The sequence below is a fragment of the Molothrus aeneus genome, chromosome 11 (assembly GCF_037042795.1).
Source record: "Molothrus aeneus isolate 106 chromosome 11, BPBGC_Maene_1.0, whole genome shotgun sequence".
NCBI classification, from domain to species: Eukaryota; Metazoa; Chordata; class Aves; order Passeriformes; family Icteridae; genus Molothrus; species Molothrus aeneus.
Window position 1 is genome coordinate 19,456,032 of NC_089656.1, and position 23,928 is coordinate 19,479,959.

The 23,928-nt window shown below is 52.0% G+C and overlaps 1 protein-coding gene across 1 annotated transcript in view; it reads right to left on the minus strand.

The window, feature by feature from the left end:
• Positions 1 to 532: 532 nt before the first annotated feature.
• Positions 533 to 23,928, minus strand: part of SLC7A5 (solute carrier family 7 member 5) — a 31,691-nt gene continuing 8,295 nt past the window's right edge. The window contains exons 2-10 of the mRNA XM_066557737.1: positions 20,935 to 21,060; positions 13,406 to 13,511; positions 12,985 to 13,029; positions 11,425 to 11,548; positions 10,203 to 10,306; positions 9,469 to 9,565; positions 8,897 to 9,046; positions 7,894 to 8,071; positions 533 to 6,716 (exon numbers count right to left, since the gene is read on the minus strand). Of these exons, the coding sequence (XP_066413834.1) occupies positions 6,661 to 6,716; positions 7,894 to 8,071; positions 8,897 to 9,046; positions 9,469 to 9,565; positions 10,203 to 10,306; positions 11,425 to 11,548; positions 12,985 to 13,029; positions 13,406 to 13,511; positions 20,935 to 21,060 (986 nt within the window). The 3' untranslated portion in view covers positions 533 to 6,660. The remainder of the gene's footprint in view (positions 6,717 to 7,893; positions 8,072 to 8,896; positions 9,047 to 9,468; positions 9,566 to 10,202; positions 10,307 to 11,424; positions 11,549 to 12,984; positions 13,030 to 13,405; positions 13,512 to 20,934; positions 21,061 to 23,928) is intronic.

Consider the following 23,928-nt stretch of genomic DNA (forward strand, 5'->3'; position numbering starts at 1 on the left):
ACAGGTTTTCCTGCCCATTTCTTCCTCTGGGATGTGTTTGTGTCCCAAGGAAACAGCCCCAGCACCGCCCTCTCCTTTAGGAAGGAAAACCTGGGAGTTTTGCCCTTTGCAATCCAAAATCAAATCCTCCACCAAGCCCTGGGAGCCTGAGCATCCCTGCCCCGCTCCTTTCCCACTGAAACTCCTCTTCTCCAGCCTGGAATGCACAGGGAAGAGGAATTGCAGCACTTCTCCCATAAAAACTTGGTCCCTTCCTGCTGCTGGACATTCCTTTTGCTGCACAGAACTATGGACACACCCTGGGAATTGGGATATTCCTCCTCTGCTCCCTCCTCATGCCCAAAGCCCTCCCACTTCCCCATTCCCTCAGTTTTAACCTCAGGAAAATTATCTAGAATTTAAAAAGGAGGATGGAGATGGAGGCATGGATGCTCTCATTGCTCCTAAATCCAGCTGCAAGAGGAATATTGGGGAACCCAGGTGCTGATGGATGTGAGGTAATCATGGAAAAAGAAAACTTTTTGAGGCAAAGACCAGCAACCAGAGTGTTGTAATTCAGCTTTCTTTGTTAAAAAAACAAAACAAAACAACCCAAAACATAGAACAACCCAAACATTGAACAGATTTGTTAAACCACAGACATAAAAGAATCAAGAAATACTACCCAAAAAAAAAAAAAAATTACAATTGCAAGAGACGTCTTGTTGTCCAAGGCCATTGGATTCAGGAGCTGCTGGTGCCCAGCCCTCAGTCAGTGGAACTGCTGTGCTGCCAGGAACACAAACATTGGGAATACACAGCGCTTACTGGAGAAGAATTAAGACTAAAAGATATTTACCCCTTTCAAATAAATATAGTGTCATCTACAGATATATTTAAATTAGTAAAACAGGTTTTTTAAAGCAACCAAATATAACAAAATCATAAATCAGATTCAGGTTTTCTTGTGTGTGTTAAGAGCTTTTTTTTTTTTTTTCTGTGTTTAAAAAAAACAACAACAAAAATACAAAGCAAAGTGTCTGAAAAGTCAGATTCTCCACAGGGAGTGAAGGTCACCCTCCCTTTGTTCTGAGGGTGGGAGCGAGGTCTGGGAACCACTCAGGATCCTCCCTGTCCAAGAATTTTGGTGGGACACGGACCTGCCCCATCCTCTAAACAAACCAGGAGGTTTTTCCCCTGCCTGCCGTGGATCCCAGCACAGCCACACCCCAGGATGAGGGGGAGCCCCTGTGCTGGGCTGAATGTCAGCCCTGGGGAGGAACTCAGGTGTAGCTATAAAGTCTCTTTTAGGCAGTTTAGAAATTAATTCAGTGTTTAAAAAAATACTTTTTATTTTTACTCATTACCACTTCCACAGCTGGAGAAAGCAACACCCCTTCTCAGGCAAGGAATAATCCTCTGACTATGGGATCTTTTGGGATCACCAACCCCAAGCCACATTTCCTACCACTGCATCATCAAATGGGAGCTCAGCAGCATCCCCCACACATTCCCAACCCAGTTCCAGTTCCAACTGGGAAGAACTCGAGCCCAGGCAAAGCCAGCACCATCCTGGGTGCAACTCCTCAAGGGGACACCCAGAATGAGGAGCCCTTGGAGCTTCCCTCAGCACCGAGGTTTCTGGGATGTCCTGGCAGGGATGAGGGAGCAAATTCCCATCCCTGCAGGATGAGCAGATTCCCATCCCTGCAGGGTTGAGAAGATTCCCATTCCTGCAGGATGAGCAGATTCCCATCCCTGCAGGGTTGAGAAGATTCCCATTCCTGCAGGATGAGCAGATTCCCATCCCTGCAGGATGAGCAGATTCCCATCCCTGCAGGATTGAGCACATTCCCATTCCTGCAGGGTTGAGAAGATTCCCATTCCTGCAGGATGAGCAGATTCCCATCCCTGCAGGGTGAGCAGATTCCCATCCCTGCAGGGATGCAGGAGCACATTCCCATTCCTGCAGGATGAGCAGATTCCCATCTCTGCAGGGTTGAGCACATTCCCATCCCTGCAGGGTTGAGCACATTCCCATTCCTGCAGGGTTGAGCACATTCCCATCCCTGCAGGATGAGCAGATTCCCATCCCTGCAGGATTGAGCAGATTCCCATCCCTGCAGGATGAGCAGATTCCCATTCCTGCAGGATGAGCAGATTCCCATCCCTGCAGGGTTGAGCACATTCCCATTCCTGCAGGATGAGCAGATTCCCATCCCTGCAGGATCTCCCTGCTTGGCAGCCAGGCGTGGCTGGCTCTGGCTGAGGCACAGGCTGGGATTCAATCCCTGGGGTCCCAGCCAGAGCTCAGCACCAGCCTGGAGCCACCCTGCCCTGGGGCTGCCCTTTCCCAAGCTCCAGGAGCTGCTTTGTTCCAGCCCTTTCCCAATTCCATGTCAGGAGGTTGCAGTGGATGGAGGAAGAGCTGGCATCCCACGGGAGCAGCCCCAGGTTGTGTAAGGACGTTTGGCAGTTTCCTCAAGGATTTGTTTCGTAATTTGATTTTCTAATAAAGCCCGAGAGCTGAAGGCACAGGTACCTTCCCAGACTGAGTGGAAACGTTCCCTGGGATTCCCTGCAGCCAGACCAGGACTCTGCCACTGGGAATATCCCTCCAGGGTTGGGAAGTCACAACTCCAGGGACCAGCCCCACTGCCCCTGCCTGGACCCACCATGGAGCAGCCCCTGGAGCAGCCCAATTTATTCCCTTGCCCGAGCCACCCACTGGGAGAGGACTTGGACAACAGCAAAGCCACTTCCAAGGAGTCCCAATCCAGCTGAAGGGCCTTTAAAGTTTGTTCAACTGTGCCAGAGTCCCTTTGAACTCCGTGGCCACCAAGGGGGCTGTTCCAAACAAAAGCCTGTTTACCAGAACACGGTGTCTGAGATGGAAACCACTGCAAATTCTGCAGGAAGTTTTAAGAAAAAAATATCATTAAAAGTCCATCACGATGACATAAATCCCCCTGGTTCTTGCAAGGCTGGTTCCCCTCCCAGCTGGAGGAAGGGTTCATTTAGAAAGAGGAACCCAGTGGGTATGGAAGTGTCTGGCCAGCACCTCCTGCTCTGTTTAGCAATCCCTGCGGGATGCAATTCTGGGAACACCCCAAACAACATCTGCCAGCCTGGGAGCCTGAACTCAGAACAACTGGAGAGGAGCAGGAATTGGAAGCTGGGGTCAGCTCAGAGCACAGGACCATGGCACAGCCACGGGCTCTGTGACCTGCAAGGTCTTTTCCAACCTGAATTCCATGGACAGAACAGCCCAGCAGGACTTGCAGGGAGCTGTCAGTGGAGCAGATTCCTGTGGAACCTCCTGTGGGTCACTGTGGCTGCAGGGCCCTTGTGGGGAGGGTTCATCTCCCTCCCTGCCTGACCACAGGCTCCAAAGAGCACAACAGAGAAACAACAGGGAAAATCCCAGTGCTGGCCAAGGATGGGGAACTGGGAACTCTGTCACTCCCCTGCCCTCCTTGACACATCTCACTCCATGTTTGAGGAAAACAAGCAGCAAGGTCTTTCCCAGGGCTGAATTCTCCCTTTTCCATACCCAAACCCATCAGAGCAGCACAAGCTGGGGGCTGCCATGCTGGATAGCAGAGGCTGGGGCAGCCATTTCCATGATTGCAGAAACTACTTGTGGTCTCTTCTTTCTAAAATGAAATTCAGTTTTACCCCATTCCTCGGCATCTCCCAAACCTCCAGGAAAAACCAACCCAAGCTATTCCAGCTGTGCCACCAAGCTCTGGTGCAGGGCAGCTCTGGGGGATCAGTGACTCCAGGGTGAAAGAAATCAGCTTTTTGGCAGATCAGCTTTGAGATGTGAGCTGTGGCTGACCAAATTCAGCCTTTTTGCGGCTCTGTGCTGGTACCTGGTTTAGTTTCTTCCTAAACTTCTATTGCCAAGGAGATGCTGATGAGATGCCCCCAGAGGTGGGATCAGAGCCTCAGGTTAGTACAAGAGAAAATCTTCAGCAGCAAGTGAGAAACCATGGAAATCCACAAAAAGCAAAGCAAGCCAGTTAAGGATTAAATTAAAATCAGCTGATTGCTTAAAAAATACTTTTTAGTGTGACAGCTCCTCTTTCAAAGCAGTGTGAAAGGGTCACCAGGAGGACACTGTGATGGTCACCACCCTGATGGACAATGTGTCCAAGCCAACCTTTGGGAAGTCTGGCCCCAGTGCTGAGCTCTCTGTGGAAGGCCCTTGGTGCCAGCTGACTTTGGGTTGAGGTGGCTGAGATTCCAGTGCCTTTGCTTTGCATCCCAAGGAATTCTGCTGGTGGGTTTTGGCACTGAGAGCCCCCATGCTGAACCCAGGCCCTGCAGGAGCTGCCCTGGGACCTCACAGCCAAAAAAACCTGCAGCTTGAGTGGCAGGTGACAGACTGAGGTCCCCTCTCCATGGAGCAGGTCCAGCAGGAGCTGGGATTTCCCATCACTGCTCAAAACCATCTCAGCTTTCAGCTGGAAGAAGGCAAAACTCAAGTTCAGATTTTGTGATTCATGACTTATTTATGCCAAAGCCTCTCCACTGGCATTGGATCTGAGATGCTCCAACCCATTGCACTGGCCAAAAACCTTGGGGTCTGCCCTCTGGATATTCCCAAAGCAGCTGCAAATCCTCATGGATTAACTCAGCTTCCAGAGAGCTGGACTGGGAATGTCCACACTCTGAGCTGGATTGGGAATGTCCACACTGACACTGGGAATCTCCACACTCTCACTGAGCTGGACTGGGAATCTCCACACTGACACTGGGTATCTCCCCACTGTCACTAGGCTGATTTGGAATCTCCACCCCAGCTGCCATGGAATAAAGAGCTGATTGTCTCCCCTGTTCCTGCCTCAGAGCAGGACACGGGGCTGGCAAAGTGGGAGTGTGGAGCTGCACCTGGACATGGCCACAGAGCTGGGCAGGAGCTGCCCCTGCCCCAGCACAGCTGCAGAACTTTCCAGCACAAAGTGAGTGAGCACCAGGGTGTCCTTAATGCCCCTTCACCCCACAGAACTCTGCTACAAGGAGAATCCAGTGGGAAGTGACAGCTCCTGGAGCACCCCGGCTTCCCAACGGCCAAGATTAAAAAAAATGGGGAATAGTTCACCAAGCCACCTGCACAAAGCACGAGCACAAAGATCTGCAACACAGACAGCAAAGCAGCTCCAGTGGGGAAAGATCAGAATTCCAGCTGATGTCAGAGCACAGAGGCACAATGAGCAAATGGGTCAGGAACTGCAGCTTTCCAAAAGGTGACACTTTGGAGCAAAGAAAGCAACGTGTCCCTCAGGGGACAGTGCTGACTACAGGGAACTACAGGAATTCTGGGGTGCTCAGGGATGGGATGGCACCACCCACAGCAGCAAACCAGGATTTCACATGCAGATCATGGATTGTGCTCAGGGATTGCTCCTGGAACAGGAGGGTGCTGATGGGATCTCATCACGCCAGACCTGATGCACGAAGGAGGATCAGGCCAGGCCCTGCTCCTTAGAGCAGAGCTCACTTTGATTACTCAGAGGTGGGCAGGCCCTGGCACAGGTGCCCAGAGCAGCTGTGGCTGCTCCTGGATCCCTGGCAGTGCCCAAGGCCAGGCTGGACAGGGCTGGGAGCAGCCTGGGACAGTGGGAGGTGTCCCTGCCATGGCAGGGGTGGCACTGGATGGGCTGTAAGGTCCCTTCCCACCCAACCATTCCATGACCTCCAGCAGCCCAAGGTGGCCCCAGCCAGCCAGGACCTCTGCCCTTCTCCACAGCCCAGAGCCAGTTGGTCCCATCTCCATGGCACATTCCAGAAGAAACACAGCAGGACAAAGGGAACAGTGCCAGGCAGTGCACAGAGACCCCAGGGAATGTGCCAGGGCAATCCCCACCCCTGATTTCTCTCTGCAGGTGGTTTAGGGGCAACCATGGCTCCCTGAGCAGGGCCATGAGGAGAGAGAGCACAGGGCTGCTCATCCCATGCTGGATGAAAGCCTGGCACAGAAAAGCATGGAATGAGCAAGCCAAGGGCTTGGCCTTCTGCTGACTGCAGCTCCTGGGGCTCTCAGCAGGAATTCCCCCCTCAGTGCTCACTCCCAGGGATGGGCACTGTGGGGAGGAGCATCCTGGAGGACTGGCTCAGCAGCAGGGAGCTGCCTTGGATCTGAGAGTGGTGATCCAAATCCAAAGGGTGGCAGGGCCCCGAGTGAGGAGCACAGTGACACTCAGAGGCCCCCCCACATCCGGTGTCCAGCAGCACATGGGGTGTGAGTTTGGGGGAGTGAGACAACATCAGCCAACCTCTGCCCCCCACCCCCACCTGGGCCAGGTAAGGCAGCTCAGGACCCCCCCAGGCACTCTGAACACTCAAAGCAGGCTCCAGCAGATGCCAGAGCCAAAGCCAAGGAGCCCCCCAGAGCCAAGCACAGCCCTCACACACACACAGAGGGCACAGGCAGCACTCCCCTGGAAGTGCCCTTTGGAATTCCTCCTCCTGGCTCGTACCAAGGACTTCTTCTGGCTGCTCTGCAGGGCTGGGAGGGGCTGGAGGGGCTGCAGGAGGTGAGCAGAGCCTCGGGGCAGTGGTGGCAGCAGGAGGCAGCTCCGGTGCCTGGGACTGAGGAGTGAGGGGTCGGATCCTTGTGTCATCTCAGAATAACCTTGTGCGTTTCCTCGAGCTCAGAGTCCCTGCTTGTCCTGCCTAGGATTCCTGAGGAACCACTTCCATCAGCTTCTGGCACAGCACGGTGGTGGAGACTGCAGAGAAAGCAAAGGAGAGGTCAGGAATCACCCCCAGCACAAACCTGGGTCCATGAGGGAAGGGCTGAGCCCTCTGCCTCCCCACCATGAGTCCAAGTACAGCTGAAGGCTTGGAATATTCCAAGAATTCCATTCCATTCCATTTATTCAATAAATCAATTTTTAAGTTCCTGTGTTTCTCACTGGACATGTGCAGAATTATCACAGTCTGTTCCCAGAATATTTTCAATATTCTCCTTACAATCCTTTGGTGGAGGAAAACAATGAATATGGTAATTTACTACCCAGGTATTGCAAAAATGGCTTTTCCAGGAACTGAGCCTAATACTCAGGACAAAAAAAGTGAGCGTGGGACAGAGGAACAGAGAGAGAGAGACAGGGGGAAAAGAAGAATAACAAGTGCTGAGTGCTGCTGAAAGCTTTGTTCTTCCTCATGAAACACCCAGCTAAGGCTGGGCACTTCTCCTTGTCTGCTTTTCCAGGTCAGCCCCTTGCAGGAGAGCAGGGAAGCAGCTGCTGAGCTCAGTTACTTGGGCAGCAGGGATTGACTTTCTGGGCTCAGTTGTTGAGGTTCTGTGTGTCAAGCACAGCCTCTCCATCCCTCCAAACACACCCTGGCCTTGTGGCAGCTGGTGGAAAACCTTGGAGCAGATACCTTAAAAATAAACCTGAGAGAAAACATCCAGGGAGCTTCCCTTCCCTCTGCCCTGCTGCCACAGGGGGATGCCAAGGAAATCTCTGCCTGGATCCCAAATGCCAGCACTGCCTAAGCCATGGCTTGGGACTCATTGTGGATTTTCTGCTGTCAAACTGAGGCCAGCTGTGCTCAATCCTCCCTACACCACTGGGAAGGGATTCTTTGCTGAGCAAAGGCTTGGCCCTGAGCTATTCCAGGAGCAGGGAATTCTGCTCTGCTGCTAACAACCTCTTTGGCAGGATTAAAAGCCCCCAAAAACATGGGATTGGTCCCAGACTTTGGCATTATTGCAAATCAGGATGCATTTTGGATGCTTGGCACACATGGCAATCATCAGGATCAACTTGTTCCCATGAAAGAAGAATGGAGCAGAGCCAGGATTCTGGAAGCTCCTCCAGAGGGAGCAGAGCCTGCACTGCAGCACAGCACTGGGAAATCTTTCAGGAGCCAAAGCTGCTCCTCCCTGGAGATACTCACAGATGCCTTGGAGAACCCACTTGGGCTTGTTTTGCCACCAGACCCCAAAGAAGTAAATGGGGATCCCACTGAGGATGATGGCAAAGCCGATCCCGCACTCCTTGGGCGTCATCCAGAAGGAAACGGCGATGAGGAACAGGCAGGCCAGGATGAAGAAGATGGGCAGGCAGATGTTCACCTGAGCAGGGAGCAAGGGACGGCTTAGGACATGTGCCAGAGTTTATCCAGCCTGGGGAGGGACAGAGTTATTGTCTCCCCACGGCCAGGAGCCTTTCTCAGCACCTTTTTGGACCTCAGCTCCATAATTCCATATCCAAATCATCACCAAGCACCAAAGCCAGCAGAGGCACAGCACAAGCTGGGGCTGTTTCCCAGGGGACTCCAAGCAGGGCACCCACCAGAGCAGCCCAGCTTTGAGAAGAAAACCCCAAAAGCTGAGGGAAGAGCCAGCCAAGATTCCCTTTGGGAAGGCACCAGTCCAGGCCTCTGGGTTTCTTTCCCTGTGGGTGCTGCTGCCTGGCACGGACCCGAGTGTGCTGTGGGATGAGGGAGAAACAGCTTTTGGGGGAGAAGCACCAGGGGCTGACAGGATCTTGGCCTTCCCCCAGATGGGACATGGGGCTGCCAAGCTGGCCAAGGACACTGGGGACAGAGCTCAGCACGGGGCCGGCTGCTTTAGCAGAAAACTATTTTAGGGGAATTCCATGGGGGTACAGAGTGTTACACTGAAAGCCACAGCCTGGGATCTGTCCTGGCACTCATGGAGAGTAATCCCACCACAACACCCTGTCCCTGTCACCCAAAGCTCCCTCACTGTGCTGTCCCCAAGGCGGCTCTTTGTGCTCCTGCATGGATTCAGCAGCAGGGACACCTCCTTTAGCCACAACACAACATTTCCCTGCAGTCCCAGCCCCTTTTCCATGCAGGACCAGCAGCTGAGCCTCCCCTGGTGCTGGGAAGGAGCAGGGGAGAGGTCCCCTGGCAGTGCCCACCCCGTTCTCACCTTGATGGGCCTCTCCAGCTCTGGCTTCTTGTAGCGCAGCCACATCATCCCAATGATGGCCAGGGCCACACACAGCCAGTTGAAGAAGCTGAAGAAGTTGATGACTGAGAAGATGTTGTTGGAGAAGGCATAGAGCAGGGTCATGACACACTAAATTCAGGGAAAAGGCCATTAGGAAAGGGAGCACGCAAAACCACCTATGTTACAACACTAAACGGGGGGATTTAGGGGAAATACTGCCAGGAAAGGGATCACATTGACTATTTTTTACTTATTTAAGCTATTTTCAATTGGTGCCTGGAACCATTTCATAGGATCATGGAATGGTTTGGGTTGGAAGGTCCTCAAAGCTTAAAGGACCTCTAGTTTCAACCTCCTGCCATGGGCAGGGACACCTTCCCCTATCCCAGGTTCCTCCAGGCCTTGTCCAGCCTGGCCTTGAACACTTCCAGGGATGGGAAGAATTCAAGACAGACGTGGACAATGAGGATATGATGGGAAGGGTCCATCTCCTGTGGGCACATGCAGGAATGGCTGTGGCTCCATGCCAGTGGGATCCCAGCCCTGCTCACCGTGAACACGAGGGACGGGACGGGGGTGAGCAGCCGGGGGTGGATCATAGACAGGATGGAAGGCAGGTGCCCCTCTCGGGATCCCACGAAGAACAGCCTGGGAAGGGACACAGAGAGAGAGGGGACACAGCCCAGTCACAGCCCTGCAGGGCTCTGTGCTCAGCACACAACGAGTGAGTGGGGCCAGCCCGAGCTCAGCCCTGCTGGCCCCGAGGCAGGAGTGGAACACCAGGCCTGAACAGCAGGCCCTGCTCACCAGGGAGGCTGGACATGGCCAAGGAATGCAGGAAGGATGGATTTCTATCCTGCTCTCCAGGGACAGCAGTTAAGTGACTCCTCAGGAAACCCAGGGATGTGTCAGAGCCGGAACCATCTCAGTCCTGCCCCTGCCCAGCCTTTCACCCCTTCCCGAGGGATTCTCAGCCCTGAAGTTTCCCAACTTTCTGCTTCTCATAAAATGCACTTTCTCAGCAGCCCCAAGCCCCGAGCCTGTGTCTGGTTCTGTTTATTGACCTCACCAGGACTTTGCCTGAGGAACACAAGATTGACACTACTGAAAGGTTGCATTTAATCTGGTTTGAAGTCTGACTTTGTCTTCCTGCATTCCCCACGTGGCCCCCAGGCCCTCCAGACTTTGTGTCTGCCCACAGCCACCCTCTGGAGGAGAACTCCAAAGGGTGAGGAACTGAGCACAGCTTGTAAACAAAACCCACAGGATTGAGCAAGGAACCTACCGGGAAGAAGTGAAAAGAGATCCATTGACAGACCCAAAGCACGAGAGCCCCACAAAGACAGGGATGATCCAGGACATGACACCGAGGTGGTAGTTCCCAAAATCCTAAATGGGGGACAACAAGAGACATTTCACACTCACAACGTCCCAAAAAACTCCGAGCTGCCTACAAAGAGTATTTGGAGAAATCCCAAAAAATGCCACAGCTCAGTGCTGAAGCTGTGACGGAGTTTCCCATATTCCCATGTGCTGTTTCCCTTCCCTGAAAAAGCAGATTGTGGAATTGCTGAAATACATCAGCAGCCAGCCCTTCCCTCGGGGGCAGGACACGACATTTACCCACCAGCTATCGGAAAGTTCGAGACAAACGGAAACTGTGAGGAAACTCAGACAGCAGCTCCTGCCAAGTGCTGAGGCAGGAGCTGGGAGCCAGCCCTGGGGACACGCAGGGACCTGGCCCTGCAGTTTTTTGTCACAGGCTGAGCCTGTGCTGCTCCACTGTGGGTTTGCACCAACAATACAGGATTGATTTCCAGCCTCTGCTGTTCCAGGCCAGGCTGCATAGGGCTGGCTTGGACAACCTGGGATAGTGGAAGGTGGGTGGGATAGGATCCCATGGCAGGGAGTGGGATGGGAAGAGCTTTCAGGTCCCTTCCCACCCAAACCATTCCAGGATCTCCTGCAGCACTGGAATAGGGCCTCTGTCCAAATCCAAAGGATGGAGCAGTGTCACCTGAGGGGCTCAGCTCATCCTGGGCTGGGAGACTCCCCCTGAAGCCCTGAACAATCCTAGTCAGGCTCAGTCTGCAAGGTCTGCTCCCTTCTGAAGCCATCAGGGTTCCTGACCACACTGGCATTTTAACTAATAGAAGTATTATTTTTCTCTCAAAGAAGATATGGAGAGAGAACAATCCAGTTCAGTGTTGACTGAGTGACCTTTCCCCATAAATATCAAGCTCTGGTAACTGATGGGCAGTCACAAGGCCAGCAGCAACCTTCCCTAGCTCAGAATGAAGAGCAGCACTGAGTGCCACCCTCACTGCTGCCCAGGATAATCCCCTGGGGATCGCGTTGTTCTCCCCTGCTCTTTATCTCCTGCTCAACATCAGGGTTTCTGCAAGCAGCCCTAAGCAGCCTGGAAGGAAGCAGGAGATGTGTGCAGTGATTCCAAGGCTGATTTCACCTGCCCTAGGATGAGTCAGGCTGGAGCAGAGGGATCTTACCACGGCCACGGCCTCAGACGTCAGCATCTGCTCGGTGCTCAGCGTGGTGAAGTAAGCCAGGTTGGTCAGCACATACACCAGCGTGACCACAGGCAGGGAGATGATGATAGCCAGGGGCAGGTTTCTAGGAAAAAAACATCCATTGTCCTGGAGCAGCTCTGAGGAGGGAGCTGCTGATCCCAGGGATTGCCAGCCTCCTGAGCTTGCTCTGAGCCGCTCCGTTCCCTGGCTTTTCTGCTCTGCAGTGTCCCAGGCACACACTGCTCCCACAGGACAGGGGATCCACAAGGGAAAGGCTGCCCAAGGAGTGGGGGACTCCCCATCCCTCAAAACCACATGGATGTGGCACTTGAGGCCATGGTTAGTGGTGAACATGGTGCTGGTTCACAGCCTTAAAGGCCTTTCCAGCCTCAAGGACTGAGTGGTCCCTGAACAGCCTGGAGGCTGCAGGTGGAGAGGGAAGGATGATGGCAGAAGGGATGTTTTGCATGGAGAGGCCCTGGCTGCCTGGGCAAGCAGGAATCCAGGATCACTTTTAATTAAAAATACCCAGTGGCACCAGCACAGGGATTCTCTCTGGGCAATGGAGCTCCCTTGTGCTGGGGGGATTCCTGGGGGAGATGGCAATCTCAGGGATGCACTGGGCAGTTTTAGGCTCTATCTAAACTCAGCTGTCTGGACTGAGGGAACTCAAAGAAAAGGAGTTCAGGCACAGCCTAAGTGGGTCTGTGAACAGCCTGTGTTGGTACAAATATGCCTTTCCCAACAGTTTAATTCCATTTGTGAAGGGAAAGTGCAAAAGGAAACCCTGCTTGGTGCCACTCTAATTGCTCCAGCAGAGCTCCAAGCTGCAGGAGCGGAGTCAAATACCAGGACTGCATCCAGCAGACATGAAAATAATTGCAAAATGCAGCCCCCCTTCTGCTGTTTCTCTGGGAGGGGGTGGATCCAGCCCTGTGCTTCCCAGCAGGACCAAGGCACCCCCAGGGGCAGCCAGGATGGGCTCTTGCACAAGTGCCCCCAAGCCTCAGCTCCCAGCAGCTTCCAGCAGCTCCCAGGCACCTTCCCAGGAGCAGAAGGGATTTCTCAGCACTGTCCTGCTCTGCTGAGGGCCCCAAATAACCCCGAGAGGCATGGGCAGAGCAGGAAGCAGCTCTTGCTCAACAGGATGGGAAGAGCACGGGACAAACACATGGAGAGCAGCACAAACACATGGACAGCAGCACAAATGCTCAGTGGGAGTTGAACCAAGGCAGCAATAAAGCCCTGAGTGCTCTTTCCTGGCCCATAACTCACAGAGGTGTCAGGCCAAGGAAGCAGAAATTTCTCCCAGTGCTGATAACACAGCACGGGAGAGCAGGGAAAACAACAGCCCTGCTCCTGCAGGCATCATTGTTCCCTTTCCCTGATTCCAGGGAGGTGGAAGGTCATTAACTCATCTTGTTTTCACTTTTTCCAGATGAAGACCTTGGCTTCCTCCTCTGTTAAACACACGAGGAAGGGGCTTCCCCAAAACAGCAGCTTTTTCCCCAGGGAAGTCATGCCAGGACTCACACCTACCTGTAGGGATTTATCATCTCTTCTGTCACAAAATTCAAGTAATTCCTGTAATTTCAAAAGGACAGAGGTTAATTCTGGTTAAACAACCCCTCCAGTTTAACTCATCTGCACAGGGATTCCAGGAGGGGCACAGGCACTGATCCTGTAGGAAAGCTTAGGATGGCTGATGTCTAAAGCCAGGCTGGACGGGCTTGGAGGAACCTGGGATGGTGGGAGGTGTCCCTGCACACTGGATGATCCTGAAGGTCCCTCCCAACCCAAATCATTCCATGATGAGGATGGCTACAAGTGGCCTCTTTTCACAGCAAATCGAGAGCAAGTGCTCAGAGGACTGACAAGGGAGCCCTGCAGGAGCTTCAGTTTGGAATAACTGGAGCTGGGATTGAGCTCAGTGTGGCAGGGAGAGAGGGCTGTGCCTTACCATCCTCCATAGGCAAAGAGGCCGCTGTACAGAGCCAGCACGATGTTCCCAACGCCCACCTTGGTGCCCTCGAAGGATTTCTCAGGGGTCAGGTTCTCCACGTCACCTGCAGGACACAAACCCTGCTCAGTGCCACGGGCTCTGAACCCCAAAGGCCTCCAGAGAAACCTGGAGGCAAGAGCTGCTCTTAGGATGGAATTCTTTCCATCATCACCCTGCTCCTTTCTGGGTTATGCTGAGCAGGGGCACATTTTCCCTCGTTTTCCAGGGATCGCTCCAGTTGGGTTCATCCCCACATGATGACCCCAAAAACTCATCTCAGGCAAGGACTGACTCCTCCAAACTTTCTCACACTGCGACGTGCTGTCACCAAGGTGATGTCCCAGGGACATCCTTGGGGACCTTCCTGCTGGAAGATGCTTTGCAAACAGAGATTGTCACATTGTCCTCTCAACTCCAGGCTGCTGGCCTTCGATAAAGCCCCAGGATTTCCTGCACTTCCACCAGCCACCCAAACCCCCAGAAACCCAGGATTTCCTCCAGTCCCACCAGCCACCTGATAAAGCAGAGGCCTGTGGCAATCCCTTTGATTGAGGGAAGTCAGGTTCTGGGGGTTTGGATATCAGAAGTCACCTTCTTTAGGGCCTGATGATCAAAAGTTCCTGTTGTGGATCTGCTTTTGAAAGAAAACGCCAGAAATAGAAGATTTGATTGTGCCTCTGGTCCCAGCTCTCCCCGAGCAGCCCCAGGTTTATTTATTTTGCTTTCAAATGCTCTGCAGTTGTTTTGTTCCCTGTCTTTGATGGAGGGGCTGGCTGTGGGACAGGGATGGCAGAGCCACACTCCCAGACTGAGGGCAGGGAACTGTGGTGGGATCCAGAGGGGCACCTCTGCACCCAGGGGGAGCCCATGTGATTCCTCTTAGGGCACAGAGCTCTCCTAATCACCCCAGCAACTGCATCACAAGGCAGTCAGCAGGGCCTGCAGCTTAACCCTTCATCCCTTGGCACTGGGCACCCAGGAGGTGCTGCTGGAAAAGCTCAGGGATGCTCCAACAAAGCTCAGGTGTGCAAGGCTCCTCCTGCCCAGATCCCAGTCCCAACTGTTCTCTGCTGGAGTCACCTCTTTCCCAGCAGCTCCTTGCACCAGAAGGGTCTTCCCTGAATCTCCCTTGGGATGTGCTGGATGTATTTGATCCTCCTCAGCAAAATGCACCAATCCTTTTAAAAAACAAATCTGAGTGCAAGAGGAGAGCCAGGAAACGCAGAGATTGATAAAAGGCTGAGTTTAACCTCAATTCCTGCCTTGCAGGTTCTGCACAGAATCCCAATTTAGCTCAGGTGACTCAAAGGGCTGAGCAGGAGGGGTGGAATGTGATCCCCTGCATCCCTTGGGCTCAGCTTTCCCCACCTCATTTTCTGCCCTTCGTGAATAATTACCAGTCTGGTTCTTTCCAGGCCTTTTGTTATGGGAATAAGAGACACATTTTGTTCACAGTGCCTGCAATTAGCTACTGCAACAGCACATGGATGGACTGGGAGAGCAGGAGGCTCTCCAGCACTTCAAACACCCCTCAGGATATCTCTTCTCAAAGGTCTCAGGCTCTCCATGTTCCCACCCTGATCATGGACCATCACCTTCACCACCCAGGAGGATGCTCCCATCTGGGAGCAGAACAAGCACCACTCCACTTCTTGTCCACAGCTCTTCCAAAATCCTCCTTGTCTGTCACAGGCAAAACCCTCTCAGGCCAAATGTTCCTTCTCCTGAGGCAGCCAACACCTCACTGCCCTTCCCACATCACCTTTGGAGAGCTGGAGCTCCCCAAAACCTCCCAGTGAGTTGTTAAATTTCTTATTTCTGTGCCCCAGGGTCAAATGGATTTAGCAACATGTCAGGACACAATTAAATTAAACCACAGGAGTGCCTGTATCTCACCATCCACAGCATAAAAGAATTCTTCCTTACATCTAATTAAACCTCCCAGTTTAAAACCTCATCCCCGCAACAAGCCCTGCTAAAAAATCCTGGAATTATTTAGGTTTGATCCTAATTTGGAGCTTTGATCCAGCCCCACCCTGTGAAGCCGGGGTGTGCTGCACCATCTCCCAGGCACTCCATCCTTCAAGCCTCGACAATTCCAACCCCAGGCTTTTGATCTGGCTGAAATTAAGGTTACAAATGTGCAGGTGAGGCTGCCAAGCACGGCCTTGGGGCATCCCCAGCTCATCCCGGGCTCCAGGCACTGCCCTGCCCATGCCCAGCACCCCGGAGAGCCCGAGCCTGGTTTGAACCGGCTGTTCCACCGCACTCTGCTCTACAATTAACCAAATTAAGGTAACGAGCTGTGACACAAAGCCCATTTGCGGCTCCTCCAGCTGCCAGGACTGCGGTAATTGTGCCGGGTCAGCCGGGGCCCTGCCGCGGGAGGGCTGAGGGAGGGCCCGTGAGGCGCTGCGTGTCTGTGCCCGGCCTTTCCTTCAAAAATGTTCATTTGCTCCCCGGTCATGTCTAGTCTGGTTTTAATAGCACAGCAATCTTCTCCTGCACAAAGCATTGCAGGATAATTAAATATTTTCAACTTGCCCCAACAGCGAGGAGAGGGAACTCGGCTATGGGGAGAGGGAGCCCTCAGCATGGGGAGAGGGAGCCCTCAGCACAGGGTGTCTGTCCCCAGAGCCCCAAAGGAGGAGGAAAAACAGGGACAATTCAGGGAACTGAGTCAGGAAAACAAGCGTTTGACACCTGATTAATCTGATTGAAGTGATTAATCTGCAGCAGGAGGCTGCTGTGATTTACAGGGGCAGGGTGTGGCAGCTGTCCCTGCTGCCAGGGGAGGATGAGGAAGGAGCCTCCCTGCGAAGCTCCGTGCTGGAGAAGCACCGGCAGGCTCCGGTGGCATTTGGGATGCCAGGGGACAGCAGCAGCAAGGAATGCTGTCCCTGCCATCCTCCTGTGCCCTCAGGATGTTTCCTATCCATTTGGAGGATCCCTGCTGGGAGCCAGGCTGGGCTGGGTGGGGACATCCCCCTGCTCGGGGCTCCAGACTCCCTCACAGCTCCAGCCTTGTGCCAGGAGCCCTGGCTGACCACGGAATCCAGGACTGCTTTGGGTTGAAGGGACCTCAAAATTCCTCCCATCCCATGGCAGGGACACGTTCCGCTGTCCCAGGGTGCTCCAAGCCCTGTCCAGCCTGGCCTTGGGCACTGCCAGGGATGCAGGGGCAGCCACAGCTGCTCTGGGCACCCCAGCCAGCGCTGCCACCCTCACCCCAATACTGGCTTGTAAAAAGCTTTCTAAAGGTAATATTGTGGCTGGAAATCCTGAACTCTGCTGGGAGGGTTCTGAAAGTACCAGAAGGAAGATTCAGATCTTCAGTGAGCAGAACTTGGCTCTTAAAATGCCATTTTTAGTACTCCAGGTGCAAGGAAACGTCTGGCACTGTGGGGTTGAGACATCTGGGTGCTGCTTTCACTTATCAAATCCCTTTTGCTACAAAAGGCCCCTTTGGCCTCTATTTCTCCCTGGGGGTTATTTTGGTAGCTCCCAGTCCACATTTTTTCCCTGCCCTTTTTTAGTGAAGAATCCCATGACTGAGAGAGAGAGGGAAGGAAAATTGAGTCTCTTCCTTTCCTCCAAGGCTTGGAGCAGCCTGGGACAGGGGACAGTGTTCCTGCCCATGGCAGAGGTGGGACTGGAGGAGCTTTGAGGTCCCTTCCCACCCAAATTATTTCATCACTCTGCAAAAAACAAAAGCAAAAAAACCAAACCAAACCAACAAACAAAAACCCACTGAAAAATAAAGCCCAAACAAAAAAAAAACCCAAAACAAAACCAAAAAATCAATCAAACAAACAAAACAAAAAAAGAAAAAAAAAAAAAGCCCAAATTAAACCCAAATCTCCAAATCTCATGCCCAGCCTAAGCTCTGCTCTGGAGTTAAACCTGCCTGCTCTGTCCTTAACTGACCCCGAGCTGCTCTGGCAGATGCAGCTCTGCATCCCTGACAGCCCAAGGAAGGGAGGCAGGGAGAAAAATGCTGCTGCCACCAAACAGCTCCTGGAGGCACCACAGACCAGGAATTTCCCAGCCAGGATAAAGAAAAGGGACAATAAATAAAGGGACAATAAATCCAATAAAAGCAATTCAATAAAATCAGTGTTAAATTCTATTTCTCTAAGTCCCAAAGGCCCAATTCCAGGTTTTTAAGCAGAGCTGCTGGTGAGAGATCACACCAAGGGCTGGAGCTGCATCCCTGCTCCAGCAGCCTGAGGGCACAGAAACATTCCAGAAACCCTGAGGCATCATCCACAGGGAAAAAATAGATGTCAAACATGTCTGTGATATGTTTATTTCTAGTTTTTTAACATCAAAACCTTTCCTGAATTTCCTCAACTCTAAAAAGCACAAGGGTGTCCTTGAGGAATCCCAGATTTTTTGACCATTTCACACCTCAGTCTGTTTTAAGGGAAATTTTAAGGTGTGGGTATGGAGAGGACAGAACCACAGACTTCTGTGTCACATCCAGGGCAAAAATATCCCTCAGCCCTGCTGTCCAAACCTTGTCCATGATCCAGTCCCAGGTATCCCACTCCCCAGCTGAGGAATACTGCCAAAATATACCCAGCTGGACAGAAAGCAAATTGAGAGAGCTGGTAAAATGAGAGAACCAAAAGAAATCTTGTTTTCATAATACTGGAGCGAAAAAACTCCAACCCTCTTTATGTTTTAAGTTATTTCTATTATTTAAGTAAGTTATTTCTTACTTAAATAATATTATTTAAATAATATATATTAATATATTATTGATATATTATATAAATAATAGATCAATATATTATAGATAATATATTAATATATTATATATAATAATTATATTATTTATAATAATATATATTATAGATAATAAATTATAATATAAATATAATATAATTTAAATAACATTATTTAAATAAGTTATTTATTTAAATTTATTTATTTATTTATTTATTTGTTTGTTTGTTTATATTGTTTGCAGGCTATAATCTGGGGGCCATACACAAGATTTTACAAATCAATACCCAAATCCAGGACTTTTCAAGCCACACATTTCCAGCCCCAAAAAGTTTTTTAAAAGTTTTACTCTTGGATTAATAAAATAATTTCATCCCAAGCAGCTCAGTTCCACTGAGTCAACCTCCAAGCACTTGAAAGGCTGAGTAGGAAACCAACTTCAGCCTCCTCCTTTGGGAAGGGCAGGGAAGGAGTGATGGGAAACAGCTGCTGACAGGGAAATGTTCTTTTTGTGGGCAAAATTGCCACAGAGTCCTTTGTCCTTGAGAGATCCCTGCTCTTCTGCAAACCAGGAAAAGAGCCAAGGGGAGGATAAAAAGAGAAAAAGCCAAAGGCTGAAGGTGGGAGGTTAATGCAGAGAGACTTCTGTGAAATGACAGAAATTTCCACATTTGAGCAAAAAATGTGGTGCTGCTCCTCCGGGCTCTTTATGGATACTGGGAACACAAACCAGCAGTGGGAGAGGAACCAGTAAAACCAGTTCATTGTCCAGAACATCCTGGGGATACACAACCCCATCCCCCCGAAAATTGGGTGCAGATCTCACCCCAAAACTGCTGCCAGCTTGGATGGGGTCACCCAGCTGCTGGTGGGAAGAGTCTTTGTTCAAAAAGAGCAACACTGGAATGAGCACAGGGTGTGGAAATGTGGGACAAAGCTGGAGGACAGGTCAGTGCTCTCCCATTGTCACTGAAAATGGGAATTTTTGTGCTTTTTTGAATTAAAAAAAAAAAAAAGAAGAAAAAAGACAATTTCTTGCTGTATCCCTGCTAAAAGCACAGAGTGACCTGAAAGGAAAAGGAATAACTGAAAGGAAAATGGAGCAAGCTGCAAACTGCAGGTGGGAGCTGAGGAAGGGACAGGAAAGAAGCTTGCACATTCTTAAGGACTTAGCAGAGAGCCTGGAACCTCCCAAAGGAGATTAACAAAACCCATGCTGGAGCCAGGCAGAATCCCAGCTCTGGGATTCTGGACAAGCAGGAATGGGCACCTGGGACAAAGTGGGAGCCAGGATCTGCTGTGGATCCTGAGGATCCCACTCTGATCCTGTCTGGTTTGAGGGTTGGCTGCTCAGACAGGGAGAAAAGTCTTTGCTTACAGGTGTCCCTGTCCAGGAACTGCTTTTGATCTCCTTGCCAGGTGGATCAGCAGGAAAATAAATCACATGGAATTCTCTGCCCTGCAAGGTCTGCACAGCCACAACCACCTGAAACTTCAAAGGAAGGAAAACAACTCCTGGGACACAGGAGGGGAAGGGGGTTTTATTGTAACAGGGCAGAAATCCCTTCGAGGTTACACAGAAGCCAAGGGAAATCTCATGGATTTCCACCTGTGGAAGCAGGGCACAAAGTGGCCCAGCCTCCCCAAAAAGGCCAAAAGAACAGCACATTCTGAAGATGCAAATTGAGATTCTATCTGCAAACAAAGCCCAGTTGTAAAGATCTTCATGGTAAAATGTTAACCAGCTCAAAGAGATTTATCCTGATTTATCCTTTTCCTCCTGAGAGAGATTCAGGTCCAGCAGAGCAGGCTGGGGAGCTGGGCAGAGGGAGGAGGTGTGTTTTCTGATAAGCCTCAAACAATGTCCCTGTTGAGTGTCTGCACTGAGCTGGAAGAAAATAAAACCTCTGACAAAGCAAGAAATTCTGCAAAGACAGCACTGGCTCCCAGAGCTGAGACAGGAATTAGAGACCCACGAGCAGACACAGACTCACCCCTGTGCAGGGACACCATTCCCTGGAGATTTTATCCCCTTTCAGCAAACAAGGACATAACTGTTCCCCAAGACACATTTATTCCCACAAAACTTGCACAAAAAAGCCACACTTTGGTTTAGCTGTGAGTTAATCAGGTTTGGAACAAACTCAAATGGGTTTGGAACAAACCATCTCCCTGCTCTGAGAGGATTTTATGGGTGCATGAAGCAAAGCAGCAGAAGCACCAGAAAATCTGCTTTATCTTCCCATTTTTGTCTCCTTTTCCAGGTGCCAGAGCCAGCTGAGAGCTCCAATCTCTGCTCCTCGTGGGCTCTGTGTCCCTGGGTGACCCAGAGCTGGCCTGAGCCACTGCACACCTGGAACAGGATGAAGGGAAATGTGCAGGGGGAGTTTGTGGAAGGATTAAGATGACTGGGAGAGGTTTGCACATGCAGATAATTCTCTGAGAGCAAAATGTTACAAAGAGATTTGCCAGTGCAGCAGCACCAACATTTTCACTCCCAAAGGGAGAAATCACTGTCTCTGTGTAAGTGGGAAAGACTTTAAGTGGTTTCAGGAGCATGAAATCAAGCCTGGCAGTGATAACATAAAATCCCACAAATAAAGCACAAAACCCCAGCCTTTGGCAAAGCTGGGAACATCCCCCAAGCAGTTGAGAGAACGGGGAGGTTTGTAAAGCTCTGGAACACCTGGGGCTGGACTCCTGGGCTTTGCCACTGATCCTGCTGTACCCAAAAGGAGACAAGGAGCAGCACTCACCCTTTGCCAGCTGCACGAAGCCCAGGATGATGATGAGAGCCAGCGCCAGCAGCTTGGCCGCAGCAAAGGCGTCCTGCACACGGGTGGCAGCTTTGACACTGTAGCAGTTCACAGCTGTCAGCAGCACTGAGGGGACAAAAGGGACAAGGTCAGCACTCAGGGAGACATGCCAAATGCACCAAAAATCACAAGGAATCTTTAGGTGGGATACATGGAAGGAATTCCTCCCTGTGAGGGTGGGGAGGCCCTGGGTGCCCAGAGAAGCTGTGGCTGCCCCTGGATCCCTGGCAGTGCCCAAGGCCAGCTTGGATGGGACCTGGAGCAGCCTGGGACAGTGGAATGAGATGTTCTCCAAGGTCCTTCCAACCCAAACCATTCAGTGATTTCCTTTTGCTAGACCAACCAACCAGAGCCTCTTCCCAGAAGAGAAACTCACTGAGAGCTCTGCAGCCTCACACTTCTCAATTGCACCTTTATGTTGGCAATAAGTGTTTTGAATAATGCCTGTGGTCCTTGGGACATGGAATGGGATTGCTCCACTGGAAAACACTCCTGAGGGCTTAGTATTTGTTTGCTGAGAAGCTCCTGCTGCCCACAAGTTGCCCTGTGGTTAATGCAACTACTGGGGTTCACTTCCAACCTTTCCTTGCCACATTCCCCCCCAGCTCCTCTGCATCCCACTCCTGCCAGTGTGACATTCCTGCCAGGCAGGGCACAGCCTGAACCAGGCCTTGATCAAAGCCTGAGCTTCACCTGCTGCAGCAAAGCTCTGCTGCCCTCACAAATCATTGACTATTTTGGTGCCCTGCTCCCTCCCCAGAGCCTGCTGCTTGTTATAGACACAGCAAATGTCACACTGAGGGTGGCAGTGCCCACGTGCTGGATGCCCTCCCTCCAGCCCAGTGACCCCTCACTGTCCCCAGGCGAGCCCCAGGCTGAGCTCTCACCAGCAGCTCAGGGAGGAGCAGATCCCAAACCTCCTCCTGGAGCTGGAGGCTTTTCCCTGCAGGATCCTTTCCAACCTCCCTCTGCCCCTGTGCAAAAGCTCCTTCCCAGAGCCTGCAGCTCCTCTTCACAGGAGCTCTTGAGCAGAGCCAAGCAGCTGCTTCCCAAAACATCCCAGTCCCTCTCCTGAGGGCGGGAGCTGGAGCTGGAGCCCAGAGCTGATCTCAGAGTGGGTGGGCTTGGAAGGATCTCACAGACCCATTCCCACCCCTGCCAAGGGCAGGGACACCTCCCACCACCCCAGGGTGCTCCAAGCCCCATTCAAGCTGGCTCTGGGCACTGCCAGGGATCCAGGGGCAGCCCGTGCCAGTGTCCCAGCATCCAATGGCTTCCAGGATCACTGGCTCCTTCCCCCACTCTCCCAGCTCCAGGATCTGCTGCCATTCCAACACAGGAGCAGCTCAAGTGTGGTGAAGTGAGAGCTGTGTGTGTCAGGAAGGAAAGCACGGGATCCAAGCCATCCCACAGAGGTGACAGCCAGCAGCAAACAGGGACTGGAGATGGATTTTTGTCCCGTGCCCTTGGAGCCCCTTTGGGAGTGTGGCTGAGGCTGAAATGACCCTGAGCTGTTGCTGGGGAAGCAGAGCCATGCTGGGGACACAGGACAGCACGAGCTGGGCTCTGGCCAGGAGCAGGGGTGAGTGACTGTGGTGACAGATGTGCCACGCCACTGTCCCTGTGCCAGGCCCCTCCAGGAGATACAGGACAGGGACGGGTCTGGACAGTTCCCAGCCCCTGGAGCAGCCCTGTCCTGTGGGGTCACAGCTCTGTCCCCACAGAGGGACACTGGGACACATCTGCCTCTGGGGACAGGGCAAAGGGACACGGCCAGACAGCAGCAAGGAGGACACACAGCTTAACCAAGTGACCTTCGAGTGCTACAGGGGACAAGGAAACACAGGGAATGTCTCCCAGCAAAACTCCCAACCCAGGCAGTGAAAGCACCTCCAGTGAGTCCTCAGGGCAGCAGGCTCTGGAGCAGGATTCCCTTTGACCAGTGATTATGCTAAAAATAAATCTGCCCTTGTTTACTGAGGGATATTTAGAGGATGAGCTCACCCATCTAGGACCACACTGCTGCTGCTGCTGTCGTGGTGAGGACAGCCCTGAGAGGTGTGACAGTGACAGTCCCTGCCCCATTTAGGCATTGTGTGTCTGTGGCAATAAATGCTTCACCCCCACTTCAACACTGATTTTTAGGGGCTGTTTGCCCTGCTCTGGCTCTGTACAGAGTCCCCTGGAGGGTGGTGGTGAAAATGATTGGCAAAAGTTTCCAAGTGTGTAGGAAACCCTACACATGTTCAGCCCCAAAGCCCCGTTGGTGCCAGATAAACAGACTCCCTAAAAAAAGAGAAACCAGTTTGGGATCATAGAGTAAACAGGGCTGGAAGTTTCTGCTGTGGTCATCAGTCAGAGCCCTGCCAGTCACATTTCCTCAGCTTTGCTTTTCCTCCTTTACAATAATATTTGTCTTTCCTAAAGGAGCACAGTAGAGTTTCTCCACTGAATCCCCCAGTCTCACCCATCAGGAAGAATCCAACAGACAACAAACAGGATGAAAGCTTTTCCATAAAACTCCAGGACAAATTCCAGTGGCTGCTGAGCTTCTCAGGAGGCTGGGATTTCTTAGGGCAGCAAGTTTGATTGCTTTGATCCCAGATGCTGCCCTGGCAGGCAGGGGCTGTGGGATCCTCCTGGCAACGCTCCCTCACCTCGGCTGAATCACTCCAGGAAAAACACAGCAAAGCTGCACAGCTCCACCACAAACCAGGGCACTGACACAGAGAGCAGGCTGTGCTGCCCTAATTCCTGCAGTGTTTTCCTAAGGCTCCAGCCCCTGTCAGCCAGCAGCAGGGCAGAGCTTTGGAGTGACCCATCAGGGCTGTGCTGGGAAATCATTCGAGGAACGAGGATTTCAGCCTGACCTGATGTGCCACAGCCTGGCTGAGCCAGCAGCCCCTCTCCAAAGCTTTACATAATTGGGATAAT